The sequence below is a fragment of the Callithrix jacchus genome, chromosome 14 (genome assembly GCF_049354715.1).
Source record: "Callithrix jacchus isolate 240 chromosome 14, calJac240_pri, whole genome shotgun sequence".
NCBI lineage: Eukaryota > Metazoa > Chordata > Mammalia > Primates > Cebidae > Callithrix > Callithrix jacchus.
The window spans coordinates 91,432,783-91,460,631 of record NC_133515.1 but is presented as its reverse complement, the minus strand read 5'-3'; the positions used below and the strand labels follow the sequence as shown (position 1 = coordinate 91,460,631).

General features: G+C 35.0%; 1 protein-coding gene across 5 annotated transcripts in view; it reads right to left on the bottom strand.

Moving 5' to 3' along the window:
* Window positions 1–27,849, bottom strand: part of ATAD2B (ATPase family AAA domain containing 2B) — a 177,565-nt gene that overhangs the window by 35,565 nt on the left and 114,151 nt on the right. For 3 of the 5 annotated variants that reach the window (XM_002757996.7, XM_078349874.1, XM_078349876.1), the window contains 4 exons: window positions 20,584–20,770; window positions 9,540–9,725; window positions 5,523–5,658; window positions 2,744–2,940 (listed from right to left, as the gene is read on the bottom strand). In XM_002757996.7, coding sequence (XP_002758042.3) covers window positions 2,744–2,940; window positions 5,523–5,658; window positions 9,540–9,725; window positions 20,584–20,770 — 706 coding nt within the window. The remainder of the gene's footprint in view (window positions 1–2,743; window positions 2,941–5,522; window positions 5,659–9,539; window positions 9,726–20,583; window positions 20,771–27,849) is intronic. The other 2 variants (XM_035273089.3, XM_078349875.1) reach the window with 1 other exon arrangement.

The window sequence follows — 27,849 nt, the reverse complement described above, 5'->3', positions numbered from 1 at the left end:
ATTTCAATAAAAATTACTTCTGGATTTTCATACCATCTCAGTTCATAAAAACACAAAATAAAACAAAGTTGTTAAAATTAAATCTAAATATCAAATAATTTACAACGATAAAATTACAGTGCTATTTATGCTACGAAAGTTACTATCTGCCATACTTTCCATGAAGCTTCAGTTTCCAAGTCATAACCTAAATCAATTCTGAAATGTTTCTGTTCTTGAAATCTGAAACCGTGTCAGCTTTTTTTTTTTTTTTTTTTTTTTCAATTCCTTTGGGCATATCTGAGAAGAGAATGTATGGACAAAAGTACCCAATAAGCCTCAATAAATGTGACTTCAAGAAAAAAAAAGTAAAATAAAAAGCAAAGACTTTCCATACTGTGAGATATTCTGATAAATCTCTTTAAATTGTCAACAAAAATTTTCATTTTCAGTTTTCTAGAGTGAACTATTTCATGGAAAGTATTTTCCACTCCTTTGGAGTCATCAAAAAGATTCAGTCAATTATATAAGAAAATTAAGTATAGTTTTCCTAACCAGTATGAGATTTGCTGGACTTGTCCCTAAGTATAAAAATATCTACAAACAAACAAAAAACAAACATACTGGTTTCTGTGCTGATTTTCTGTGAGATAACACTTAAACGGGATATTAAGTCATGATTTGCCCAATAAATTGTATATCCCTGACCAATAAGAAAGTGCAAGCCATTTATGTATCTATGGTCTTCCCCAATGCAAATCTCAAATCAAGTAAATAAGTTTGCTGTAAAAGCAGTCTGAGCAGTAATGTCTAAAATTAGTCCAGGAACAATTTCTGGGGAGACAGTCACATTCTGCTCTATGATCACAGGATTAGTTTTCTCATAGTTTCAGATGGCATTGATACTATTATTTTAAAATTTACATGAACATGTGTGTGTGTGCATATACATAATTTATATGTTTTTTAATGTTTAAGATTATTTATAAAAATATTAAGTAGAAGTGTATATGTGTTTTAATTTATTTTTCACCCTTTGAGAGCTTAAAAGTCAGTCAATCTCCCTAGAGGGGAGGCAGCAGAGTTACACTGAAACAAACTACCTCAGAAGATATTAGCTGGATTCCTTGTTCTGGTATTTGACATAAATGTCTATGTATAAGTGGAAACTGTTTTATAAACTGAAAAGCACTATATTTATCTGACCAACATTTTCTATCCCCTTGCACTACCTTACCATCATCTATAACATTTATTCTATTACAGATGGCATTTGGGAAAATGAAAATCTGACAAATCTTTTTTGATTAGAAAGAAAAAGAGTTTTCCTGAGCAAAAGCAAAACTGGTTTACTCCCAGCATGGGAGGTTGAGTTGGGGCCAAGCCCTTATCCTTTAAGAAGTATCAGAGTCCAAATATACTAAATGGGGGAGTGGAAGGAAGGGCACAAATACATATCACATTTACTTAAAATGATTTTTTAAACTGAGAGTTTTAAGATTATCTAAAAATACTATGGGGGGGTGATATCCCACAAGTATACAGTGATATTTATTAATTAAAAAAGCAAATTAGGCATGTCCTGATATCCCAGTGGAAAGATACAAAGTAGCTATGATCATGAATGTGGGCTTTAAATTTAAAAAAACTTTCAAGTCTTAGCTATGTCACTTGCCAACATGTCTGTTTCCTCAGTTGCAAAGTGAGAATAACAATAATAATCCTACAAGGTTAAGAGGATCAAGTGGAAAAACCAGTGTATTATGGACAAATGTACAAATAAAATCTCTTTGTTCCAAAAATGGGAAAAAAATACTTATTTTCAGACTTGCCGGGGGGAAGAATGTAAATGCTAGCTCATTCTTCCCAGTAACAGATGAGGTAATGGTTTCAAAGGAATCTGCTCAGGTCTAAAAGCACAGATATCACAATTAGGATACAACATTAAACTCTGAATCATTCATAATTTGATGTTTAAAAAAAAAAGAAATGAAAAGAATAAAAACCTAAAAACACCAAAGCTGTTCAAACATGGAGTCTGAACTATAAGAAGGAGGCTGGTAAAGATTACATTGTGTTCATCCGCACACTACATTATCCCAGGATAAAACAAAATCCAAAAACGTAGTTGACAGTATTAGATTCCCAAATGGAAAATTTCTTTTCTCATCATCACAAACCATGCTCCCACAAGCACACAAAACAATACACATATAAGTGAGAAATTTTCCACTAGGAGCAGAGAAAATCCTTAGAAAAATAATTTAGTTGCATAGGACATGTTTAACTTCAAAGAGCATCCCAGCCATAGGCATTTCCAAAATATGAAAGACAAAGAAATTTCAGGTTTTTTAACTACCTCTTTTGATGAGGTATACATAATTTGGAAAATGCCAATATTAACTGATATTGATTGGCTAATACCAATATACTCTTTGAGAGCAGAATTTATCCTGGAATAAAAATAGTCTAGTACGGACATTTGACTAAAGCAACTTTTAATCCTCTTCTTGAATCGAAGAGTAAGAAACCAAAAAGATTAATAATAATTATTAAGAGGACATGTATAAATTGGTCACTAATTTCATCCAAGTCACCAGATGTTTGCTGATGACATCAGTAGTTATCACATGGATTAAAATTTTATAGGCTAGGGGTAATATTCATCCATGCCTTTGCTTTTTTTTCCTTCCAAAAAAAGATGTCAATATTTTTTTCTTTTAGCCAGTTCAACTTCACTGTTTGCACACTACTGAAACAAGACCTCTTCAATATCCACCGGTTTGCTGAAGATGTTAAAGCGTTTATCTGTAGCCAGCCTCTTGGTTACATCCCTGAGAAACAACCGCAACTCTCTTAAGGTATTTTCCTCCTGGTCCTCCATTCGATTTTTTTCTGATTCTGATAACTGACGAGGTGGAGAAGGTAGTGCAAGAGGAAGCACTTCCATAGCACAAAGAGCTAGAGAAAACAGAAAAAAATGTTAAGACTCCAACATGATGGGCCAGGACCTCAATTACATTTTTGGCATTCTCTCAAATTCTTTAAAGACAAGAATTACAAATACAGTCATGTGTTGCTCAACAACAGGGATGCAGTCTAAGAAATGTGCAGTTAGGCAATTCTGTCATTGTGTAAACATTGTAAGAGTATACCTGCAAGAACCTACATGGTATAGCCTATGACGTATCTAGGCTATATGGTAAAGTCTATTGCTCCTAGGCTACAAACCTGGATAGCATGTGACTGTACTGAATACTGCAGGCAATTGTAGCACAGCGGTATTTGTGTATCTAAACATAGAAAAGGTATAGTAAAAATATGGTATTACAATTTTACGAGGCTGCCATTGTATATGCAGTCCATCGTTGACCAAAATATCATTACACAGCACATGACTATATGTGTAAAACATGCAAATCTAGCAAGTAAAAATTTGCATAGAAACAAAAAGGGAATAGCTTCATTTTATAAAATAACTCACAAGACCCCTTTAAAAAACAAAATAATTTGATTTGGAAAATTTATATATAACTTATGAGAAATACTTCAAATCAACACAAATATCTCCAACAGAAGTACTATATTCTGATTTTCTTAAGTCAACCTTGTTTAAAAACTGCTTCTCAAAATGGTATTGCTTTATATGCAAAAAGTATAATGGGCAAGTAATAATTATTTGATCCTTCCTGTCCCCAATAGAATTATGATTTTAGGCAGGTCTCCTGCTCTCATATCCTGAGTACAACAGAGTAGGGGTAGTGAATGGCACCTGCTGGAAGGGAGCTAAAAAAAATAGGAACTAAAAAAATTCCAGTTATGAAGGAGATGGAAAACCAGTCCTAAGTGTTATATGTTAAAATCCATGGTACTCACTATCTATCCTAAGAAAAAACAAAAATCTTCTTAAAAGGTAAAGTATTAACTTTCCTAATTATAACGTTCTCTAATTTTAAAAGATTTCCCTGATATCACCCTAAAGCTCAGAAGTAAAATTCTAAATATTTTTCACTGATTTCTAAATAGCCCCTAAGATGAAAAGTGAAAGTCAATAGAAACAACTGAAAAAGAATTATATCAATCATAAACATAGAAAATTCAGATCTATGAGATTAAAATGTATCTAGAAGCATGAAAGATTGAAATACATCATTTTCATAACAAAATATTTGAAATATTTAGATTAACAGGAAGCAACAAAATAAACATAAATAAGGTACAATTTACATATTAAATTTCCCAAGGTTTTGGGAGGGGAAAAAACCATAACTATAGCAATTTGATAGGTGTTCATTCTTTTTTTTTTTTTTTTTAATATGGAGTCTTGTTCTATTGCCCAGGCTGGAGTGCAGTGGAACAGTCTCAGCTCACTGCAATCTTGGCCTCCCAAACTCAAGCAATTCTCCTGCCTCAGCCTCCCAAGTAGCTGGGATTACAGGCACCCGTCACCACGCCTGGCTAATTTTTGTATTTTTATTAGAGACAGGGTTTCAACATGTTGGCCAGGCTGGTCTCACACTCCTGATCTCAGGTGATCTACCCACCTCAGCCTCACAAAGCACTAGGATTACGTGGTGAACCACCACAATGGCCAACAGGTGTTCATTTTTAAAACACCAAGAAAATTTGGAAAGAAGCCACTAAAGAACAATAAAATTATTTAAATGTTAGCTAAGATAACCAATAAAAAAAAAAACAAAGTAAAAAGAATATGGAAAAAGTAAGGACTTGGCAGGGATGAGGAATGTATTGAGTATCCTACAAGAAGCACTCTAAGAAACATAAAAGATGGAACAAGGGTAAAGAGGCTTAAAAATTTTTACCAAATAGGATTGCTACTTCCTAGAAGAGGCTGAAAGATTAAGCAAGTAGATCTTATCCTTTCATCTTTAAGATTAGGAAAAGAAAATCTCTTTTGAATGACTTAGAATGCAGCCCTTACTTATGTCAAGGAACTGAAATCTGACAAATTTTTGAGGTACCTCTTAAAGCTCAATTCTTGAATCTAAACTTCTTGAGTCCAAACCCAAGGAAAATCCAACACTTAAACCAAAGCCAGGATAGATTTTCAAATGAATAGCATAAAATGTTAAATGTAATGGGTCTAAATTAATAAATAAACTAGAAATGGTAAATATTCTAACCAGCACTTAGCCCATCAAGTCTACCATAGCCCAAAAAGTAACGAGCACAACACCTGGCGTTTACAACCTGCCAGTTCAAGTCCTGGGTACTTACTGTGACTAAAACAGAGAACTGAAGACTTTTTTCTATGACTTTTTGAGCCACATAATGTGAAATCTATTAGAGGATGTGGTTGACGTCATAAGAAGCCCTGTTTAGTGAAACTTTACCAAGACTATACTTCCCAATCTCAAGTCAGGTGAACACAATGGACACTTCCACATGTCCATCTGAAGATAAACAGAACCTGACAAACTGTCCTCACTTCCATGAAGGAAGGGCTAAAAAAACCTGACTCCAAGAAAGGGCATTTCTTAACTCCATCCCCCTCATTTTCCTAAAGGCTTTACAAACTTTACCAGCATGTTTCCTTCGTGGTGGAGCCATTGATGCCTGATTGAGAATCAATTCTTGAAAAAATTTTCTTCTGTCTTCTTCAATAGGCCTTTGTATATACAAGACCTCTTCATACTGTATTCTAAAGATACATTTAACCTACACATATATACACACACACAAAGACATTAAATATATAGAGAATTAAAAGCTTACATATCATACCAAATTGCAATGTCTTCATCTTCCATTATCATGTTCAATATTCACAGAACATTCACATAGGGTTACAGTTAACCTAGTCCTAGGCTATGCTATTGAAGGGTTCAACCACATGGGCTAAAGAGAAGTGGAAGAATGTCCAGTTGCCCAAGTCATTAATGAATACTATATATCTAGTAAGAGTCATTAGATAATAGCAAAAAGGATAGCTGGTTGTAATAGACGGCAACAATCTCAAACAGCTTTTACATAAAAGCTGAGAATTACTTACTTACAACCTAGAACAGAGAGCTGGAAGAATGTTAACACTGCCATCTCTTTCTTTCCTTTTTTTTTGCCCAGGCTGGAGTTCAATGGTGTGATCTTGGCTTACCACAACCTCCGCCTCCTAGTAGCTGGGTTCAAGTGATTCTCCTGCCTCAGCCTTCCGAGTAGCTAGGGTTATAGGCATGTGCCACACACCTGGCTAATTTTGTATTTTTAGTAGAGACGGGGTTTCTCCATGTTGGCCAGGTTTCTCATGATCCACCCACCTCGGCCTCCCAAAGTGCTGGGATTACAGGCATGAGCCACCATGCCTGGTCAATGCTGCCATCTCTTATCCTTGTATTTCTTTGTATTTCCTATCCATTGACTTCCCTTCCTGTGCTCTTTCCCTACAAAGTCTACTTCACTGTAATCTCTGGAATCCTGGTTCCACTGCAAATAAACTATATCTCTGGCCTAGTTTATGCTCCATAACACACTCTAAAAAAAATTAAGCCTATTATTCTCATATCCTTCATCTCCATGAACTTGGTGATTATCCACCTCTTCTGTTTACATACTCTGTGAAGACTTTGACCCCAGGTGTCCACCTTCTAAGAACTGCTATTTAAATCCTCTTTACCTCATCCAAATTTGTGTACTATGGCATTAAATATGGTATTTAATTTTTATGTTTTTCTAGAACGCCTACCTTCTACCTTCTAGACATCAAACTCCCTGAGAAAAGAGACCACTTTTTATTCATCTGTTTTCCTATACCTGTCCCAGTGTCTGGTATTTAGCAATGCCTAATAAACATGCACTGAAAGAGTTAAGCTTGTGATTTTGTTACCCAGCCCATATCAAATTGGAAACTGCAAATAAAAAAAGGAGAAGGTCACTAGTATGCAAAGATATACCAACCATAACACTGTGAAAATATGGATTAGTGGTTAGCTTAGAATCCAACATTTTATAAGTGGGATAAATTATACTTCTCTAAGTTCACTCCTAACCTTATTTTCTGACAGTCCTAGCCTCAAATCTCATGCTATGCCAAAGACAAGCCTTTCATAATTCCCAGAACAAATCATGCTCTCTTCCACATTGGTTCACACTGGTTGTGATACATACTATTCACTTGATCCTAACCCCTTCTTTAATGAAACACTCTAGCTGATGCCTTCTGTGTGATGCCTTCCCTAACCTTCACTTAGGCACACCTTCCAATATTTCTCATTAAACTTTTTTTGAAAAAACAGTTCAATAATGTTCAGCAAATTTTACAGTTGTGCAGCCATCACAAGCAAGTTTTAGAACTTGTCATCCAGGCTGCAGTGCAGTGGCACAATCTTGGCTCACTGCAACCTTCACCTCCCTGGTTCAAGAGATTCTCCTGCCTCAGCCTCCTGAGTAACTGGGACTCAGGCAAGTGCCACCACGCCTGGCTAATTTTTTTTTTTTTTTTGCAGAGACGGGGTTTCATTGTGTTAGCCAGGATGGTCTTGATCTCCTGACCTTGTGATCTGCCTACCTCAGCCTCCCAAAGTGCTGGGATTACAGGCGTGAGCCACCACACCTGGCCTGTTTTCATTTCTTTTGTGTAGATAACTAGGAATGGAATTGCTGAGTCATACCATAAATTTATGTTTAACTTTGTAAAGTGGCTGCACCATTTTACGATCCCACCAGCAGTATATAAGGACTCCAGTTTCTACATTCTTGCCAATACTTGGTATTGTGTCTTTTTTATTAATAGTTATTGGATCGGTGCAAAAGCATGTCTTTTGCAGCATTTAATGGCAAAAAAATGCAATTACTCTTGCACCGACCTATGTTTTAGTGGGTTGCAGGGGTATTTCATTCCTGAATGATAAATAATGAGCATCTTTTCACATGCTTATCATTCAATTACATATACTCTAAGGTCATATAAAATTACATAAAATTTGTCCTATGACTGGCTAATTTCACTTAGTGTAATGTCTTCAAGCTTCATGTGTGTTGCAACATGCATCAAAATTTCCTCCTTTTTAAGGCTAAACAATGTTTCATTGTATATACTACATTTTGTTTATCCTTTCAACTGTCGATGGACACTGAGGATGTTTCTACCTTTTGGTTACTGTGAATGATGCTGTTGTGAACATGGATGTACAAATACCTGTTCAAGTCCATGCTTTCAAGTCTTTTAGGTATGTACCCAGAACTTGATTTGCTGGATCATATGACAATTATTTATTTAAGATAATGTCATACTGTTTTCCACAGTGGCCATACAATTTTACATTCCCACCAGCAATGCAAAAAGGTTCTCATTTTCCCACATCCTCATCAACATTTGTTAATTTCTGTTTTTTTAACAACAGCCATCTAATGTGAATGAAGTAGTATCTGATTGACATTTCCTTAATGATTAGTGATTTTCAGCATCTTTTCATATGCTGATTGTCCATTTGTATATCTTCTTTAGAGATATGTCTTTTTAAGTCCTTTGCTTATTTTTGAATGTTTGTTTTGTTGTTATTGTGTTGTAGGAGTTTGTCAGCTATATGATTAGCAAATATTTTCTCCTATCCTGTGAGTTGCCTTTCATTCCACTGATACTGATCAACTGTGATTTTACCTTTGATTTGAACTCAAAGCTAGATTTTGGACTTGAAAAATACACATATTAGTAATAACATTCAAGTTAACATGCTATTAATGAAAGAGCTGCAAGGTCAAATCTCATTAAATGATAAGGATGAGAAGGATATAATCGATGGTGATATAACCATAATTTTCTTAGAAAGCTGAGTATCTCTTTTCCAAAATGCTTGAGACCAGATGTGTGAGATGATCTTGGGGATGGGACCCAAGTCTAAAGAAAATTCATTTATGTTTCATGAAAACCTTATATACATAACCTGAAGGTAATTTTATACAATGTTTTTCATAATTTTGTGCATGAAACAAAGTTCTGACTGCAACCCATCATGTGAGGTCAGGTGCCAAATTTTCACTTGTGGCTTCATGTCAGCACTCAAAGAAGTTTCAGGTTTTGGATTTCTGGATTAGAGATGCTGAATCTGTGTATATATGTGTGATATGTGTATATATATACGTGTGTGTGTGTGTGTGTGTATGTGTATATATATGTATGTGTGTGTGTATATATTTACATATATATATGTATGTCAGGTTCTGTTCTAAGCATAAATTATCTCAATCTTTATAACACCACTGAGGTATTCCTGAACAGAATCTGACATAGATACACACACACACACACACACACACACACACACACATATACACACATACATACACATAGTGGTATTATAGTATAGTGCTATTCTTCAGTGGTGTTATAAAGGTTGAGATAATTACCACTATAATACCACTATGCTAAAAAAGAAATTAAAACTTAAAACAATAACTTGCCTACATCATACAGCTAATAATCAGTTACAGACAGGATATAAACCCTGACCGTACTGATTTCATAATAATTAAAAGATGTCCAATTTACAGGGTGACCTATTTTAGAACATATAATAAGGAAAGATAAATATTTAATCAGTTCTTACCTCTTCAGGCAGTTCACTGTACATAGTTTCAGAGGTAGACAATAAAAATATAGGTGAAAATGATGGTATATCTTGTAGCAATGTCAGAAAAGTTGCTCTCACAGTTTCACTGACAGCTTCCCACCAATCCCCAATGTGAGGCATGTAAACAATGCTAGGTACTGTTCTTCGAGCTTCACGAAAAATCTAATTAAGGAAAAAAAAAAACAACATTAAACAACTCAAATTGATTAACGTCTACCCAGTTATCTCCAAATATATGAAATATGTCAGGCGTATTACAGTCATTAGTTTCAGCCTCAAAATTTTAGTTCAAGATATGATGCACAAGCCTCATACAACTTCAATCTACCCCTGCCCCACCAAAAAAAATTGTTTTGCCCTTTAATTATTCCTCATCAGTATATATCAACAGTGGAAGGTATCAAATTGCTCTACTTATCTACAATGTAAAGATAATAAAGCAAAACACCACTGTAAAATATGCGGCAAATAGAGATAAACATGCACCTATGTCACTCATGTAATATTAGTAAGCTTTACACAAAGAACATAGCTTATGTTTTTGAGTGCCTTGACTAAAACGATACAGCATATAAATTAAATAATCATTTTAACAAAGATGTACCACTCTAGAGCTCAAAATTAATGAACTACCTGTTGAACCAGCAATTCACCTCCTCCCATTATCTTAGTTCAATATTTTATAAAATAGTCATAAAATACTCTGACTTATCTAAAGAGCAAATGATTAGCAAAGAGCTCTGAGACACTCCACTGTCAGAAAATACAAAATGAAGTCTTCCTCAGGTGTTAAAAACAGTCCTAACCATAGTTTCAGTCACGCTCTGCCAACACACATCAATAGGGACCAAGTTGGCTACTAGTAAGCTGCCAAGCTGAATTAATGTCCCTTACTTATTAAGTCAACAGTTTAATCGCCCATCAACAAATTCTGACACGTTAACAGGACATCTCTCATTTTCTTCAACAAGTTTAGTTATAAAAATCTGACTTTCTTCCATTTTGAGAATTCTGCTCCTAAAATGGTCTACTTATTTTCCCTTATTTTTAACACATTTCAATTAGCCTATATAATATACAAGACATAGAAATAAAAATTTAGCCAGGTGTAATGGCTTGTGACTAATCCCAGCACTTTGGGAGCCCAAGACAGGCAGATCACTTGAGGACAGGAGTTCAAGACCAGCCTGCCCAACATGGTGAAATTCCATCTCTACTAAAAAAAAAAAAAAATTAGCCAGGTGTGGTGGTGCACATCCATAGTCCCAAGTGCTGAGTTAGGAGAATTCTCTTGAACCTGGGAGGCAGAGACTGTAGTGAGTCGAGACCACACCACTGCACTCCAGCCTGGGAGACAGTGAGACTACATCTCAAAAAAAAAAAAAAAAAGGAAGAATTTAATATTTAAAATAATTGTGATTATCAGAAACTACCCTAAGAATCAAAAGTATTATTTTTCTTTAATGAATAAGCTTACCACTTGCATATATTTTTAATAGCCTATTTATACAGCTTTAAATCTTCTGTGTAAAATAAAGTGTACTGCCAATTCAATAATAAACCAGATGAAAGAGGCTCAAATGATAATTGGAAAAAATGTAGATGTTATGATCACTCACATCAAAAGTAATATTTGCTCCTTCCCTTTCTTAATATTTGCATATCCACCAATCCAGAACAGTTGTACAGTACAACTCCTTCAGGACTCTCAAATTTTGACCTTTTCTGTAAACACGTACCCTCCTATCCTGGATCTTGGAAATCCAAGGATTATTTTTTTCCAAAGTTCTTGTAGAAAATTCATAAGAGAAAAACAAGCATAAATATTGGCAAAAGGAAGGAACCATACAGAGGCACAAAGGCAACTGAGGAATTTATTTTAAAAAAAAATTACATGCCACCCAAATCAGGCATGGTTATGTGGAAAACAGTGACCAGCTCCTTTTGTTACTTTCCAGTTCCCCACTCTGTGCTGGAACTAAAAAAAAAATTAGCCAAGATTTAAAATCAGAGAGAGTCAGAAAGGAAAGAAAGGTGATCATATGAAAAAGTAGCTATAGGCTACTAAGGAACCTCACAAAACCAATCACTTAATTTGGCCATGCAAGTTACCACATATATGCCCAGGGTATGAGAGAGATAGGAAAACATGCCTTTAAAAAATGATATTTTTCCTTTCATTCTAGTACTTCTATGTTAGAGTTTCCAGGAACATGTGTTGAGAACCATTTACAAGTATCAAAGAGGATGAGCACATCAACAACAGGTTAAGTGAGAATAATGTGACAGTCAGAAGTTAACTACAGGTGTCTTAACTGTATTTGCTAGGGTGAACTACATACAATCATCACCAGCTCTAAGAGTTGAGGTTTGTTTTTTTCTATTTCTTTTTTCCTCCAATTGTCTCAAAACTAACAAATTGAACACGATACCGTATTGACCCTATTAAAAAATTTAGAAATTCCACATTTCCAAAAAATTTTTCTTATTTTCTTCTCATCTTCTCAAAATTAACAAATTGTGACATCCTACTGATCCAATAAAAAAATTTAGAAACTTTTTACTTCCACAGTCTTTAGGAAAATGTCCTTCTTGACCAAAAATAAATAAATAAATAAATAAACTATATTTGAAAATTTATAAGGGAATAAAATCAGGCAAGTCTAAGATGAACATGGAAAAATAAAAAGACTTTGTCTTTCTGATCTATGAATGCGTAATTACATGAATTGAGAATTAACCTAACTACATGAAATACCAACATCTATGAAATATTTTTGTAATTTTTCTCCTAAGCCTTTAGTTAAAACCCATCCTTAATTTCCAGAAAAACTAAAAAGCACTACTAAAACAAGCTTTCTTTTTAACTCCTTATTCTATGTTATGTTAGACTATTAAAATAAACTTTTATATTTTCTTTAAATTTATAACCAATCTGTTCTAATTCTCATTTTGTAATAAAAATTCAAAAAGAACAGAGTTTGAGTATAGCATTTAAAAGTTCTCAGAGTACAAGCAACAGGGAAAAAAGTTTAATCCTATTATAATTTTTTTCCATAAAATAAAAACAGCTCTTCAGCAGTTTGCTGGTAACTTTTAAAGTATGGAGTAAAATACACTCTGTGAAATCAAATACCAGATAATTCAGAGTAGAAAAATATAGCCTAATTTCAATGAAGCGGCAACTGGCTTGGGAACAAGTGATGCCATTTGAAAACTAGAAAAATACTCACCTATAGGGTGTCTTGGATTGGTGGATGTGCAAGGTGTAGTAGAAAACAGAAAAACTGTTATAGAAAAAAAAAAAGACAGTAGGCCAAATTACTGAACCAACCGTTTCAAAACACCTTTGACATGACCAGCACTCTTGCACAAGTAAAATGAACAAATGCCAACATATGTGAACTGTTCATTTTGATTCTTTATTACAACATTATACTCCATTGTCTTCTGACCTCCTTCTTGCCATGGACTTCATAAGGACTTTATATAACTAATATTTTTAAACTTTATTTTAAAAAAATCACAAACTACTTCCTCTAAATATTAAAACAGTTTAAGGCAAAAATCAGGCCATTGAAGTTAGAAGTATCCATACAAGGAAGCACTCATGATATAAACTGCACTTACAGTTACAAGAGTTCTAATCATCTCAAAAGCTAAACTTTGAAGTTAGCATTTTAGCCATCAAATTAAAATGTTCCGTCCATGAAAATTCAGTGTATTTTTACATTAAGAATTTATAGTCCTACAACAAGCCATTTTCTTTAGAAAGTGAAAACTTTTCTTAGAAAAGTTTTAAACACAAATGTGAATAAAGCAGAAAGCTCAAAGCCAGTATCACTTTACTTGCCTAAAGGGGGCAATATAGGAAAGAGGGAAACAACTTTATGTCATCAAGAAACTTCCAGAACTTGTCTCAGTCACTTAATAGTATTATAAATATATTAAAATTGTAAAGCACAGGTAAAAAAAAATCTTGGGAGCTAAAACATCCTCAGTGTTTTTTATAAAAATTAAAGTAAGTTTAATTCTTTGTGCCATGCTATCAGAAATTATTAAAATAAATAATATCTGTGCACTGCTGGTGGCTTTATACCATTTCTATTCCTTTACTTACATTTCATTTATCTAAGATTTACTGAGAATCTCTTATGAAAAGAAGGCACTGTATGAATTCTAAAGATTCAGGATTCAATAAGTAAGGTACAAATTTCTTTACATGCACACAAAATCAGCCTGTTATAAAACACATCTGTACTAGTTTCTGAACTATGGCAGTAACACAAATTAGTGTTTTATGAAAATTAAATCCTTAAATTCTTTTTTTAATATTTTCATTCCCTAAAGACTTCAAGAATTTCAGTAAGTGTGATACACTCCAGGTCGCGATAATTTAACTTGTCTACAACCCAAAAAAAAAAGTATTGCTATTGAAAACCTCAGATACCCATTTAAGCAAACACAAAAGCATCCAAAGTATACACAGACTGCTATAGAGAAACTGAGAAACCTAAAAGCACAAACACAAGAGCATCCAAAGTATACACACAAGAAAGTACATTAATACCTTCACGCTATTCGACCAAAAAGAGCATCCCCTGGGAAATTCTAGATAATAATTTCTTTCTGGGGAAAGAAATGCATTTACATTTTCACCAAGAAAAGACCTTATTCACCTTTAGCAATTATTCCCAACACCACACAGTACCTAAACTCCAAAGCTTTTCAAAGACCATATATAAATGTATTAATTGAATCAAACTTTTCTAATAATTAAAAACATAAAATATAGCACACTTATCAGTCCTTTTTTTCTAAATCAACAACAGAAATATACAGGAGGCAAAAATTATATTTGAGTATGTCAGAAAAGGAGAATCATAGTTTTGTTTTGTTTTTTAAGAGTGTTAATACCAAAGGTCTTTTACTACCGATAATTAACATTTTCTGTCTTGTAGGACTCAATAATTACTTGTGAACTTAAGGGGGCAACTATAAATCTCCCAGGCTATGCCATGGGTTCTCATTCTCCTTCCAAAACCTTTAGAAGACTGTGAAATGCTCAATAACATATGTGTGTACACACACACCCACACAAATTTGTTTCAGTAATAAATGTTGGACTAATGTCTAGGGACCAGTTAAAGTACTCAAAGTGAGACCTATTGAAGACCTAGAATAGTAATATCTGAGATGCATTTTTACAAAGTAAAATCCTAAATTGAATGAATCACAAATCTATGGGTGTGGAGCCAGAAAATCAGAAACTTTTATAAGTACATCCAGGTGATTCTTATGCACACTAAATTTTAAGAAACAATAAGAAAACATTGCTTTTTAATATAGTAGACACTAACTCTGCCAGTTTTCACTCCAATTGGTAATATTAATCAATAGTTGAGTCTGTCAGAAGGAGAAAATAAATTTGTCATGAATATTCTTGTCCATGTATGTTTTAAAGGATAGACAAAAATGAAACATGATCCCCACAGTATAAATAATATCAAGTAGGGGTCTTCCACTTTACTACACATATAAATACAGCCCTTTAAAAGTGATTTAAGACTTCTTCCCTTTAAAATTGCCTTTCATGTTCATGTTACACTATTAAATATGCAACTTAATTTATATTAAGTATTTTAGAGTCTGGGGAAAAGAGAAAACATGCAAGAATAACTTATCATAGACTAAACCCTTATATTACACACCAATTTAGAGAGATAACTCTGAGTATAGGAGGACCAGCTCCCAAGAAAGGTGAAGCAAAAAGGAAGAAATGAAAAGGAATATAGAACAGAAGAAAAGATAATCTTTAAAAATCTTTCCAGTGTTTCACCACCTGACTCATGTACTCTCTTCCCTAGGGCTTTTGTACCCACTTATAACCTGATTTGCCAACCTCTACCAATTATTTTAAAATTCCTGTTACATAACAGCCTATTTTTGCAGAATTTGTTAAAAAGACAGTGTTATATTTATGAACATAAAATAATTTTTAATATGCACTTAAGATACATATAATCACAGATTAACCAAGACATCTGGTCTCTGGCCAGTGTTAAGAGTCTGGGTGTCTGCTATCACGACTGCACATCATGACTCAGCTCCTTGCAGAATGAATATCCAGGTGGGGTCAATCCAGAGTAAGCTCGACTTCTAACCCAGAAGCTCTTAGGTATAAACGGAGAAGATGAGATGCCTTAATGTACTAGAGAAAGTGAAATACAACCAAAATAACATTAAGTTTTTGTTGTTTTTCACTTCCAAGTGATACCTCTCTCCTCTTCACCAAAACAAAAAGTAGTAAAACCCAAGAAATATACAAGAAACCAGAGGATGAAATTAGAATTTAAAGTTGACCAAATAGGATTCAGAATAACATCATGAAAGAAAACAGGAAATAAAAAAACCCTATAACATCAATATATAGTTCACTACAATGCTTCCTAAATGTTTCCTTACCTTTACTTAAATAACATTAAACTATTAGATTGCTAATGTTTGTAAATATATATACATATTAGCTGTAAGGAACTATAAACGAAAATTTAAAAACCTTTCTCACTTTGAAAATATTTCTCTTTCAAAGTGATTTAACCTTTAGTTTGCTTGATATAATCAAATAAAAACCTCAAAAAAGAGAATTTTCCAAATAGTATAGCATAAACTAAAAAGGCAAAGTTTACACATTACCCAATCCTCCAGATTCCTTCTCCCCAAGCCAAAGCAATCATGATTAACAGTTTTTTAGGATACTTGCTTTTTCCACCAATGTTGCCTTCATTTTTCCATATCAGCCCATGTAAATCTACCTCATTTGTGTTAGTGGCTAGATAGGACTCCTTTTTATGTCAAGATACACCGTAACTAATTTTAGCTGGCCCCACATGAAGGGATATTCAGTTTGTTTGCCTTTATGTTTTGTGTGGCAACTACATACGAGGCAGTGATAGATATCCCTGCTCATTTAGCATGGAATACTTGTAGCTAACATAGCTTTAGAAAAAAAATCCTAAACATAGAATTCCTGGGTCAAAAGGTAAATGTACTTGAAATTGCATTTTCTTTTCCCACACTACACCACTGTAGTACTTGAAATTTTAAAAGATGGTGCCAAATTACACTCCAAAATCATTAAATAAATTTACATTTCCACTAAGTAAATATGAGCATTCCACATCTCCAACATGGCATTATCAAACTTTTTTTCAAACAAGTCTGATACTTTATTTTCACTTAAGTGAGTCTTAGAATCTTTTCACATTTTTATTGGTTGCTTCTTCTTTTTTCCCATAAATGGCATGTTTCTATTTTGCCAGTCTTTATACTAGATTGCTACTCTTTCTTCTTACTGACTTTAAGATATCTTTCCATATTTAGGAAATTTGTTCTCAACATACCTGCTACAAATATACTTTTTCCAAGACTATGTCTATTAATTTAATCTAAATAATGCTTTTTGCCATGTGTAATTTAAAATTTTATAAAATCAAATTCCTTCATATCTTTTAATTTTATATAACCAAATGCCTTCATATCTTTTTAGCTTTTGTACATTGCTTTTAGAAATTAGTTTCACACATAAGATAATAAATATACTGACCCTGTGAATTCTTCTAATACTTTTATAGTTCCATTGACCATCTAGAGTTCATTTTAGGCTATAGAAAAAGGTAGAAAATACTAGTTTTGTTTTGCTTTTTCCCCTATTGGAGGAGCTTTCCAGTTTTCCAAGACCATTTGGTAAATAATCCATTTCTTCTATCTACTGATATGAAGTGTCATCGTCACTATGGTCATCACCATCAAATTATAAAAGTCTAAGCATGAATTGTCTCTTCTGTTCTATTACTTCATCAATTCTTGCACAGGCACACATTCTTTATTACTGTAACTCTATTACACCCTTAAAATTTTGGTAGGGCCCTAATGACACTTTTCCTCTAGAATTCTCCTTGCTACTCTCATATTTGTTTTCTAGAAGAAATATAGAACTCTCTTTTTTTAACTTCTCCCCCTAAGTTTTGAGGAGATTATAATTGGAACTGTTCTTAATTTATACACTAATTTAAGAAAAAATCTTACGGGCTTTGAATTTTAAGTCTTACCATTCATTAGCTGTAAGCACTAGCAGTGGTAGCAATGGTAGTAGTAATAAACATGATTATAACTAATTTTTGTTGAGGACTATATGTCAAGCCTGTTTGATAACCTCATGGTGTCATCTCCATTTCACAAATGAGAATATTAAGGCTCAGAGTGTTAAGCAACTTGCCCAAGGTCACAACCACAACTGAGATTTTAATCTGCATAATTTGACTTGAGTTTACACTATGAATTGAAGAAGTTTAGCACAGTAATTACAAAAAGGTGTGCCTCTTCCTCCAAAGCTACAAATATTAACACAACATTATCATTAGTACGAAGTCACCACAAGTATTCTAGCCAGGCATGGCTCTCTATGCAGATGGCACTGTGAAGTGAAGTACTCACGGATATACACCCATCCCAAATCCCCAGACTTTCTTGTTGCTATATATTGGTTCACCCCAATGCAGAGATCTGCAGCAATAATCAGATCATGGGAGCTGAGAGTAAGAGATGATGAGAATACTGACATGTAATTGATATCTAAAGCAGAGAAACCATTTAAGCATTGCCATTTATTAATATATAGATAGTAGTGCATATACACACATACACACTAGAAATACATTCACATAAGAAGTTGAATGCTCAATGGATTTTTAACTGCACAATCAAACATATTTGAAATTTATCTATGTAGAACATCCCAACCCTCCTCCCTCAAAAGAGTTGATCAGAGGAATGAAGACAACAAACAAAATTATTAGCTTTTGGTTTACAAAATAAGCTCCTGAGATCTCAAGGCAGAGATTTTACTTTGAGACAACCAAATTTTGAAGTCTTAGTTTGAGACCCAAATGCCAAATCCCTAAAGATATATTTACTTTAGGGATATGGGAAGAACACATGAGACTAGCCCAGCTCTGGCTTCCTTAATAAAGATGGCTTCTTCCCCGCAAGAAGAAGATTGATGGTACCATAAAAGGTAGAGAGCATTCCTGGTGAGAGGCTTCTCTGGCCTTTGGTTGGGAAACATCAAATAAGGTATGTCTTTCATATATTCAACTGTCTCTCCCAGCAACTTTTTGTTTTCTTCTCATAGTCCCTTCATATTGTTTCTGCTAATTCCTAGGTAAACTTAGTTGCTATTTTAATTGGGACCTCTTCTTCCATTATATTTCTAACTTATTATAGTATTTATAAGAGAAAACTATCATTTTAAAACATTAACTTTGAAAGTGACCACCTTATGAAATTCCTTTGTCTTTCATCTTTTAGTTGACACTGTAAGTCTTCCATGTAATTAACCATATCATAGGCAAATACTTACAAATGCAATGTATTCTTTCTAATACTTATATTTCTCAATGTCTAACTGAATTAATCTTGCATGCTTTAGTAATGTTATATTATTGGTTTGATGTACTACTAGATTTCATTTGTAATAGTTTCTCTATGGTCATTGCTTACATGAGATTAGTCTACAGTTTTATTTTGTATTTTCCTGAAATATGTGATATTGTTGGTTGTGCCAATTTCATAGCTTTCCTCTTATTCCTATGCTTTGGAACAGTTTGACTAGCATCAAAATAATCTTATCCTTTAAAATTAAAATAACTCATTTGTGAAACCAGCTATGTTTAGTGGTTTTAAGATACTTGCTGAATTTCTTCTTCCATGGTGATTGTTTGGATTCTCTCTTCTCTGGGGCCAATTTTGTTGATTTATATTTTTCTAGTAAATCATTTGGATTTGTTTTAAATGCTACCGAGTAATTCCCTTACTTGCATACAAACTGCAGTAATCTTGTCTCTTTAAAAAGGAAAAATATGAGCAAACATATAAATCAACATTATTGGAAAACACCCAGGATAGGTTAAATGAGTCAAACTGGGAGCAAAATACTGGTAGATAGCATTTAATTCAGAGATTTTGGAAAGAAACCTTTAAATAGGGCTTTAAAAGTGATGAAGTGCTAGTAGGGTGTTTATATCCAGAGAACTGTAAGTAAAAGAGAATCTAAATCAATACTACCATGAATTGTTTTAAAAGTGCATATTTCTTGCTACAATGTAAGAAATGGCTTTCAGTTAGATAATTATAGTATATGTCTTAAGTATCTGGAAAATGTAACTGGGAAAAAAACACAAAATTGTGTGAAATGTTTTAAGTATTACTACTCCAGTTACCTAACTCGAAAAGTAGGATAAGTATCAAAGTACAAAGTGGTGTTCCTCTAATTTATTTATTTGAAACATTATTATTCAAACATTTAATGACCACTTACTATCAGATGGACACCTTGTCAGAGTTAGAAAAACAGCTTAGACATGGTCCCTTGGCTCAAAAAATGTATTACCCTCATCCCTAGTTTCAATATGACGTAATACTCCATGGTTATATATAACACAACCTCAACATATAGAAACAGGCCCTCTAGAACTTTGCTTCACAAACCAGTAAATACAAAATAGTTGAAAATTAAATATCAAACATAAAACTACCAATATAAATATCTATAAGTTTTGAACTGCTCTCACTATTCTGATATTTAATATTCATTTAATATGAATATTAAATCCTGATATCTCAAATTGGATATCATTTTCCTTTCTATAATACTTTAAGAAAAGACAGAAGTCTGAAACTGCTCTGAGACCACAGCTTTGAACAGAGGGTCAGAAAAAGGGAAAATAAATACCCTTTCTACAATGCATAATGAAACAGGGTATTAACAATAAGCTCACTTAAAAAAACTGTATGCATCAAAAGGATCCTTTACACTATTAGAATGCTAATAACCAACAAAAAGTTAATATTCATATCGTACTCTGAAAAAAAACTTATCTATAAACACTACACACTAGAAACACTATCAAAATATAAGCAGTAAGAAAGGTGGAAGTGCTCTGATGTGGTACAAACCTACCTGTGCACATGACTCTTCAGGTGTTTTGGCACTAACTGAATAAAGTGCTGGGAGATCTAGTCTATGCACAGAGAATCTTTCTAGAGTGTGCAAAAGTGCTGGAGCAAGGTGAGAAGTTTGACCTGAGCCCCGTTCTCCAGATAGCAATAACCGTGGCCTGTAAGAGGTTGGCTGATGATATGGTGACCTGTAATACATGTAAAACATAATTATTTCAAAATCATATGCTCTGATATGAAATATCAGCACAATTTTTGATTTAAAACAATTCTATATTTTCTATATTATTTTAGTACTTAGAATTTAGTACTTAGTATTTAGTATTTAGAACTTTCCTATATTATTTTAGTACGGTATTTATTTTTTCATTAATCATGGTTTTAAAATGTTGATATCTCTGATCATATTAATAACGAAAATATAAAAGTATAAAATCCACTTTAAAATAAAATAACCTTGGTATTCCTGCTATCATACCATATATATTAAATTGAAGATGCGTTAAACTCCAGTATCATTTAGTTATTAATTACCCAAGGTTAAAGAATCTTACTTTTTTGACAAACAGGTAGATCTGAAGATAATTCCAAATGTAGGATTCATTTAACAGGCAGAGCCTGTAGGAGGTGATTAAGTCATAAGGGGTCAGGTCAGCCCTCATGAATGGATTAGTTATATTATCAAGCCCTTTGATAATATAACTAGCTAGCTAGTCCCTTCAATCCCTTCTGCCTTGTGAGGACATTGTTGTTACCCTCCAGAGGAAGGAGCATTCAAGGCATCATCCTAGAGGTAGAAACCAATCCCTCACCAAACACCAAATCTGCCAGAAGCTTGCTCTCAGACTTCTGGCCTCCGTGAGTAATAAATTTATGTTGTTTATGTTCTCACTCATAAGTGGGAGTTGAACAATAAGAACATATGAACACAGGGAGAGGAACATCACACACTGGGGCCTGTTAGGGGGCAGGTTGGGTGAGGGGATAGGGGAGGGATAGCATTAGGAGAAATACCTAATGTAGATGACAAGCCACTGGGTGCAGCAAACCACCCTACACATTCTGCACATGTATCCCAGAACTTAAAGTATAATAAACAAATAAATAAATAAATTTATGTTGTTTATAAATTACTCCATTTACAGTATTTTGTTACAGCAGCAGGAACAAACTAAAACAACCACAATTTTTAAAATAACAAATTTATATATATATATTTATGTATATATATATACACACACACACACATACATACATATACATATACATACATATATATATATAAACTCCTTCCAAAAGATGACATCTAAAGCCCCATACCAAAGAAGGAAAATATATTAAACCAACTTGACTTATAATTTCAAGATTCTACAGCACCATTAAAATAACAAATGAGACAAAATTTACTCTCACTGTGGGTTGTACTAGACATTCTAAGCCAATGCAGTAAGAATAAAGCAAATTTAAAATGGAATTAATACGGTGGCTCACGCCTGTAATCCCAGCACTTCGGGAGGCCGAGGAGGGTGGATCACGAGGTCAAGAGATTGAGACCATCCTGGTCAACATGGTGAAACCCCGTCTCTACTAAAAATACAAAAAATTAGCTGGGCATGGTGGTGCGTGCCTGTAATCCCAGCTACTCAGGAGGCTGAGGCAGGAGAATTGCCTGAACCCAGGAGGCGGAGGTTGGGGTGAGCCGAGATCACGCCATTGCACTCCAGCCTGGGTAACAAGAGCAAAACTCTGTCTCAAAAAAATAAAATAAAATAAAGAAAAAGAAAATGGAATTAATAGAAAGCAAAAAGGGAAAAATTTGATACTTGTAAAGGATGACTATGTAGTAGCAAATCCAAGAAATCAACCAAAAACTATCAGAATCTACCAGCAAAGTAACAAGACAGAAGAAACAGAAAAATCAATAGATTTCCTAAACATCATCAATAACCAATGTGAAAAAGGAAAGGAAATCTTATTCACAACTGCAAAAAAAATTAGAAAGGTAAAACAAACATTATCAAATTATAGTCTTTGCAAGAAAAGAGTGAAACTGAGCCTGAACACAAAGACTAAATATATAAACAGGTCAATTCTTCCTAACCCATTTACTTTTTTCATACACATAGGATTTTCAAGTCCAAATTCCAAAAGAATTTTTGGGAGGAGCAGAGTTTCAACTTATTCACAACTTTAACTGAAAGAATAATCAAGTAAAATTACCAAGAAAACTTCTTAAAAACATGCTAACAATTTTAATGCAAACATGTTTAGTAGCAAGCAATTTATTGAGATTTCTTGTTCAATTTTCTTAACAATTTTGTGAAACATAGTTTCATTTTATTAAACAGATGAGAAACCAGGGCTCACAGAGGTTAGCTATAAGTTGTATAACCAGGTGAAAGAGTTCAAATTGTCATTCAAGCCCATTTGATTGCAAGGCCTGGATTCTGAACCCACTATGTTAAGATATGTCCTACTTTATACTGAAACATATTATAGAATAACAATTAATAGAATGTAAAATACACCAAAAAAAAAAAAAAAAAAAAGGCATCCTAGGAAATGATTAACTGTAATGGAAAGAATTTCACATAAGAAAAGAATCCGGTGCTCCCAGTAAATGAGATGCAGAGGGCTAGAGGACTTCACAATTCACAATTCCAAGTTAGGTGCCGGTGGAACTGCAGTGGAACTGGTAGAATTCTGAAAATAGCCCAGGGAAGGTGAGCCGAGAAGCAGGGTGAGTGCAGCCCAGGGAGGACTGACTGAGACAGGGTAGGGCGCAATCCCACCTGGAAAGTGCAGCCGGCTCGGAGGGTCGGGGACTTCACCCCCTCAGTCCTCCGATTCAGATCCTGTGGTTCCCTCATCCCTCCTGCAACCCACGGTCCACAAGAGCCCCGGCGGAATGAGGGGCGCCGTGGGTTGTCAATGCAAATCTGAGCGACGGCTCCAGCCTGGAGTCGCAAGCTGGCACAGACCTGGGCGGAAGTGTGGACTAACACCAGCAGGAGGAAACTACCTTTCCCACAGAAAGAGGCAGAGTTGAAAGCAGGGAAACAGGCTTGGCCTGGCAGGCCTGACCCCCTCCCCACCCCCAAAACTCAAACTGAAGCCCAAGCGATAGAGAGCTTCCCAGCGAAAACAACAGTTTGATCCCAACCAGGAAGATAGAGTTCTGGGAAGCAAAGAGGTCATTGGGAAGGCGGGGCTAATTTAACCTGCATAAACAAATTCTGGGGAAGACCACCCACCTATCAACCTGACTGAATCCGAGGCAGCCCAGCAGCGCCTCCACAGGCCAAAAAGATACAGCTCCAACCTCAACAAAAAGCAGGTACACTCAAGAGATTCCTCCCCAAATCACCAACTTCAAAGATCAAAGGCAAATAAACCCACAAAGACAGGAAACAACCAGCGTAAAAAGGATGAATCCATCAAAGACCAGAACACCTCTTCTCCTCCCAGGGATCACAGCTCCTTACCATCAAGGGAATAAAACAAGACAAGAGAAAGAGTTTGATGAACTGACAGAAGCAGGCTTCAGAAGGTAGGTAATAACAAACTTCTCAGAGTTAAAAGACCATGTTCTAACCCAGTGCAAAGAAACTAAGAGCCTTGAAAAAAGGTTAGATGAAATTCTAACTAGAATAACCAGCATAGAGAAGAACATAAATGACTTACTCGATGGAACTGAAAAACACAGCACGAGAACTTCGCGAGGCATACACAAGTTCTAACAGCCAAATCAATCAAGCAAGAGAAAGGATATCAGAGATAGAAGATCAAATCAATGAAATAAAATGAGAAGGCAAGACTAGAGAAAAAAGAGTGAAAAGAAATGAACTATGGGATTATGTGCCCTAATCTACGCTTGATCGGCATACCTGAATCTGACGGGGAGAATGAATCCAAGCTGGAAAACACTCTTCAGGACATTATCCGGGAGAACTTCCCCAACCTAACAAGGCAGGTCAATATTTAAATCCAGGAAATATAGGGAACACCACAAAGATACTCCTCAAGAAGAGCAATTCCAAGGCACATAATTGTCAGATTCACCAGGGTTGATATGAAGGAAAAAATCCTAAGGGCAGCCAGAGAGAAAGGACAAGTCACTCACAAAGGAAAGACCATCAGACTCACAGTGGATCTCTTGGCAGAAACACTACAAGCTAGAAGGGAGTGGGGGCCAATATTCAACATCCTTAAAGAAAAGAACTTTCAACCCAGAATTTCATATCTGGCCAAACCAAGCTTCATAAGTGAAGGAGAAATAAAATCCTTTACAGACAAGCAATTGCTGAAAGATTTCATCACTACAAGACCTGCCTTAAAAGAGCTCCTGAAGGAAGTACTAAACATGAAAGGAACAACCAGTACCAGCCACTGCAAAAATGTACCAAATAGTAAAGAACAATGACGCAATGAAGAAACCACATCAACTAATGGGCAAAACAACCAGCCAGTAACAAAATGGCAGGATCAAATTCAAACATGACAATATTAACATTGAATGTAAATGGCCCAATCAAAAGACACAGACTGGTAAACTGGATAAAAAGTCAAGACCCGTCGGTATGCTGTATTCAGGAGACGCATTTTTTTAAATTGCATTTTGGGTTTTGGGGTACATATGAAGAACATGCAAGATAGTTGCATAAGTACACACGTGGCAGTGTGATTTGCTGCCTTCCTCCCCTTCACCTATATCTGGCATTTCTCCCCATATCTCTCCCCAACTCCCCACCCCCTGCTGTCCCTCCCCTATTCCCCCCAACAGACCCCAATGTGTAGTGCTCCCCTCCCTGTGTCCATGTGTTGTGTTCTCACTGTTCAACACCAACCTATGAGTGAGAACATGCGGTATTTCATTTTCTATTCTTGTGTCAGTTTGCTGAGAATGATGGTCAGGAGACCCATTTTACATGCAAAGACTCATATAGACTCAAAATAAAGGGATAGAAGAAGATTTACCAAGCAAATAGAGAGCAAATAAAAGTATGGGTAGCAATCCTAGTCTCTGATAAAATGGACTTTAAACCAACAAAGATCAAAAGAGATAAAGAAGGGCATTAAATAATGGTAAAAGGATCAATGCAACAAGAAGAGCTAACGATCCTAAACATATATGCACCCAATGCAGGAGCACCTAGATACATAAAGTTCTTAACAACCTACAAAGAGACTTAGACTCCCACACAATAGTAGGGGGAGACTTTAACACTCCACTGATGATACTGGACAGATCAAAGAGACAGAAAGTCAACAAGGATATCCAGGACTTGAACGCAGATCTGGATCAAGCAGACCTAATCGATGTTTACAGAACACGCCACCCGAAATCCACATCTTCTCAGCAGCCACATCACACTTACTCTAAAATTGACCACTTAATTGAAGTAAATCACTATTCAGCAAATGCAAAAGAACAGAAATTGTAAGAAACCATCTGTCAGACCACAGCGCAATCAAATTAGAACTCAGGATTAAGAAAAACAGTCAAAACCACACGATCACATGGAAACTGAAAACTGTGCTCCTGAATGAGGAATGGATAAACAATGAAATGAAGGCAAAAATAAAGATGTTCTTCAAAACCAACAAGAACAAAGACACAACGTATTAGAATCTATGGGACACATGTAAAGCAGTGTCTAGAGGGAATTTATAGCAATAAATGCCCACATGAGAACAAAGACACAACGTATTAGAATCTATGGGACACATGTAAAGCAGTGTCTAGAGGGAATTTATAGCAATAAATGCCCACATGAGAAACAAGGAAAGATCTAAAATTGACATCCTATCATCAAAATTGAAAGAGCTAGAGGAGAAAGATCAAAAAAATGCAAAAGCAAGCAAAGGACAAGAAAATAACGAAGATAAGAGCAGAACTGGAGACAGAGACACAAAAACCCTTCAAAAAATTCAATAAATCTAGGAGCTGCTTTTTTGAAAAGATCAACAAAATAGACCACTAGCTAGACTAATGGAAAAGAAGAGAGAGAAGAATCAAATAGATGCAATAAAAAATGAAAAAGGGGAGATCATCACCAAGTCCTCAGAAATACAAACTACCATCAGTGATTACTACAAACAGCTCTATGCACATAAACCAGTACATCTGGAAGAAATGGATAAATTCCTGGACACTTGCACACTCCCAACACTAAGCCAGGAAAAAGCTGAAACCCTGAATGGACCAATAACGAGGTCTGAAGTCGAGGCAGCAATTAATAGCCTACCAACGAAAAAAGTCCAGGTCCAGGTGGGATCACAGCCGAATTCTACCAGACGTACAAAGAGGAGGTGGTACCATTCCTGCTGAAACTATTCTAAACAATACAAAAAGAGGGAATCCTCCCTAACTCTTTCTATGAGACCAACATCATCCTGATACCAAAACCTGGCAGAAACACAACTAAAAAAGAAAACTACAGGCCAATATCCATGATGAACACTGATGCAAAAATATTCAATAAAATACTGGCAAACTGATTGCAATAGCACATCAAAAAGCTTATCCACCACGATCAAGTAGACTTCATCCCAGGGATGCAAGGCCAGTTCAACATATGCAAGCCTATAAACATAATCCACCACATAAACAGAACCAAAGACAAAAACCACATGATTATCTCAACAGATACAGAGGCCTTTGACAAAATTCAACAGACGTTTATGCTAAAAAACTCTCAATAAACTAGCTATCGATGGAACGGATATCTCAAAATAATAAAAGCTATTTAGGACAAACCCACAGCCAATATTATACTGAACAGGCAAAAACTAGAAGCATTCCCTTTAAAAACTGGCACTAGACAAGGATGCCCTCTCTCACCACTCCTATTCAACATAGTATTGGAAGTTCTAGCCAGAGCAATTAGGCAAGAAAAAAAATAATAAAGGGTATTCAATTAGGAAAAGAAGAAGTCAAACTGTCCGTATTTGCAGACAACATAATTGTATATTTAGAAGACCCCATCATCTCAGCCCAAAACCTCCCAAAGCTAATAAGCAACTTCAGCAAAGTCTCAGGATACAAAATCAATGTGCAGAAATCACAAGCATTTCTATATACCAACAACAGACAAATAGAGAGGCCAAATCATGAGCAAACTCCTATTTACAATTGCTACAAAGAGAATAAAATACCTAGGAATACAACTAGCAAAGGATGTAAAAGATCTTTTCAAGGATAACTGCAAACCACTGATCAAGAAAATAAGAGAGGACACAAACAGATGGAAAAACATTCCATGCT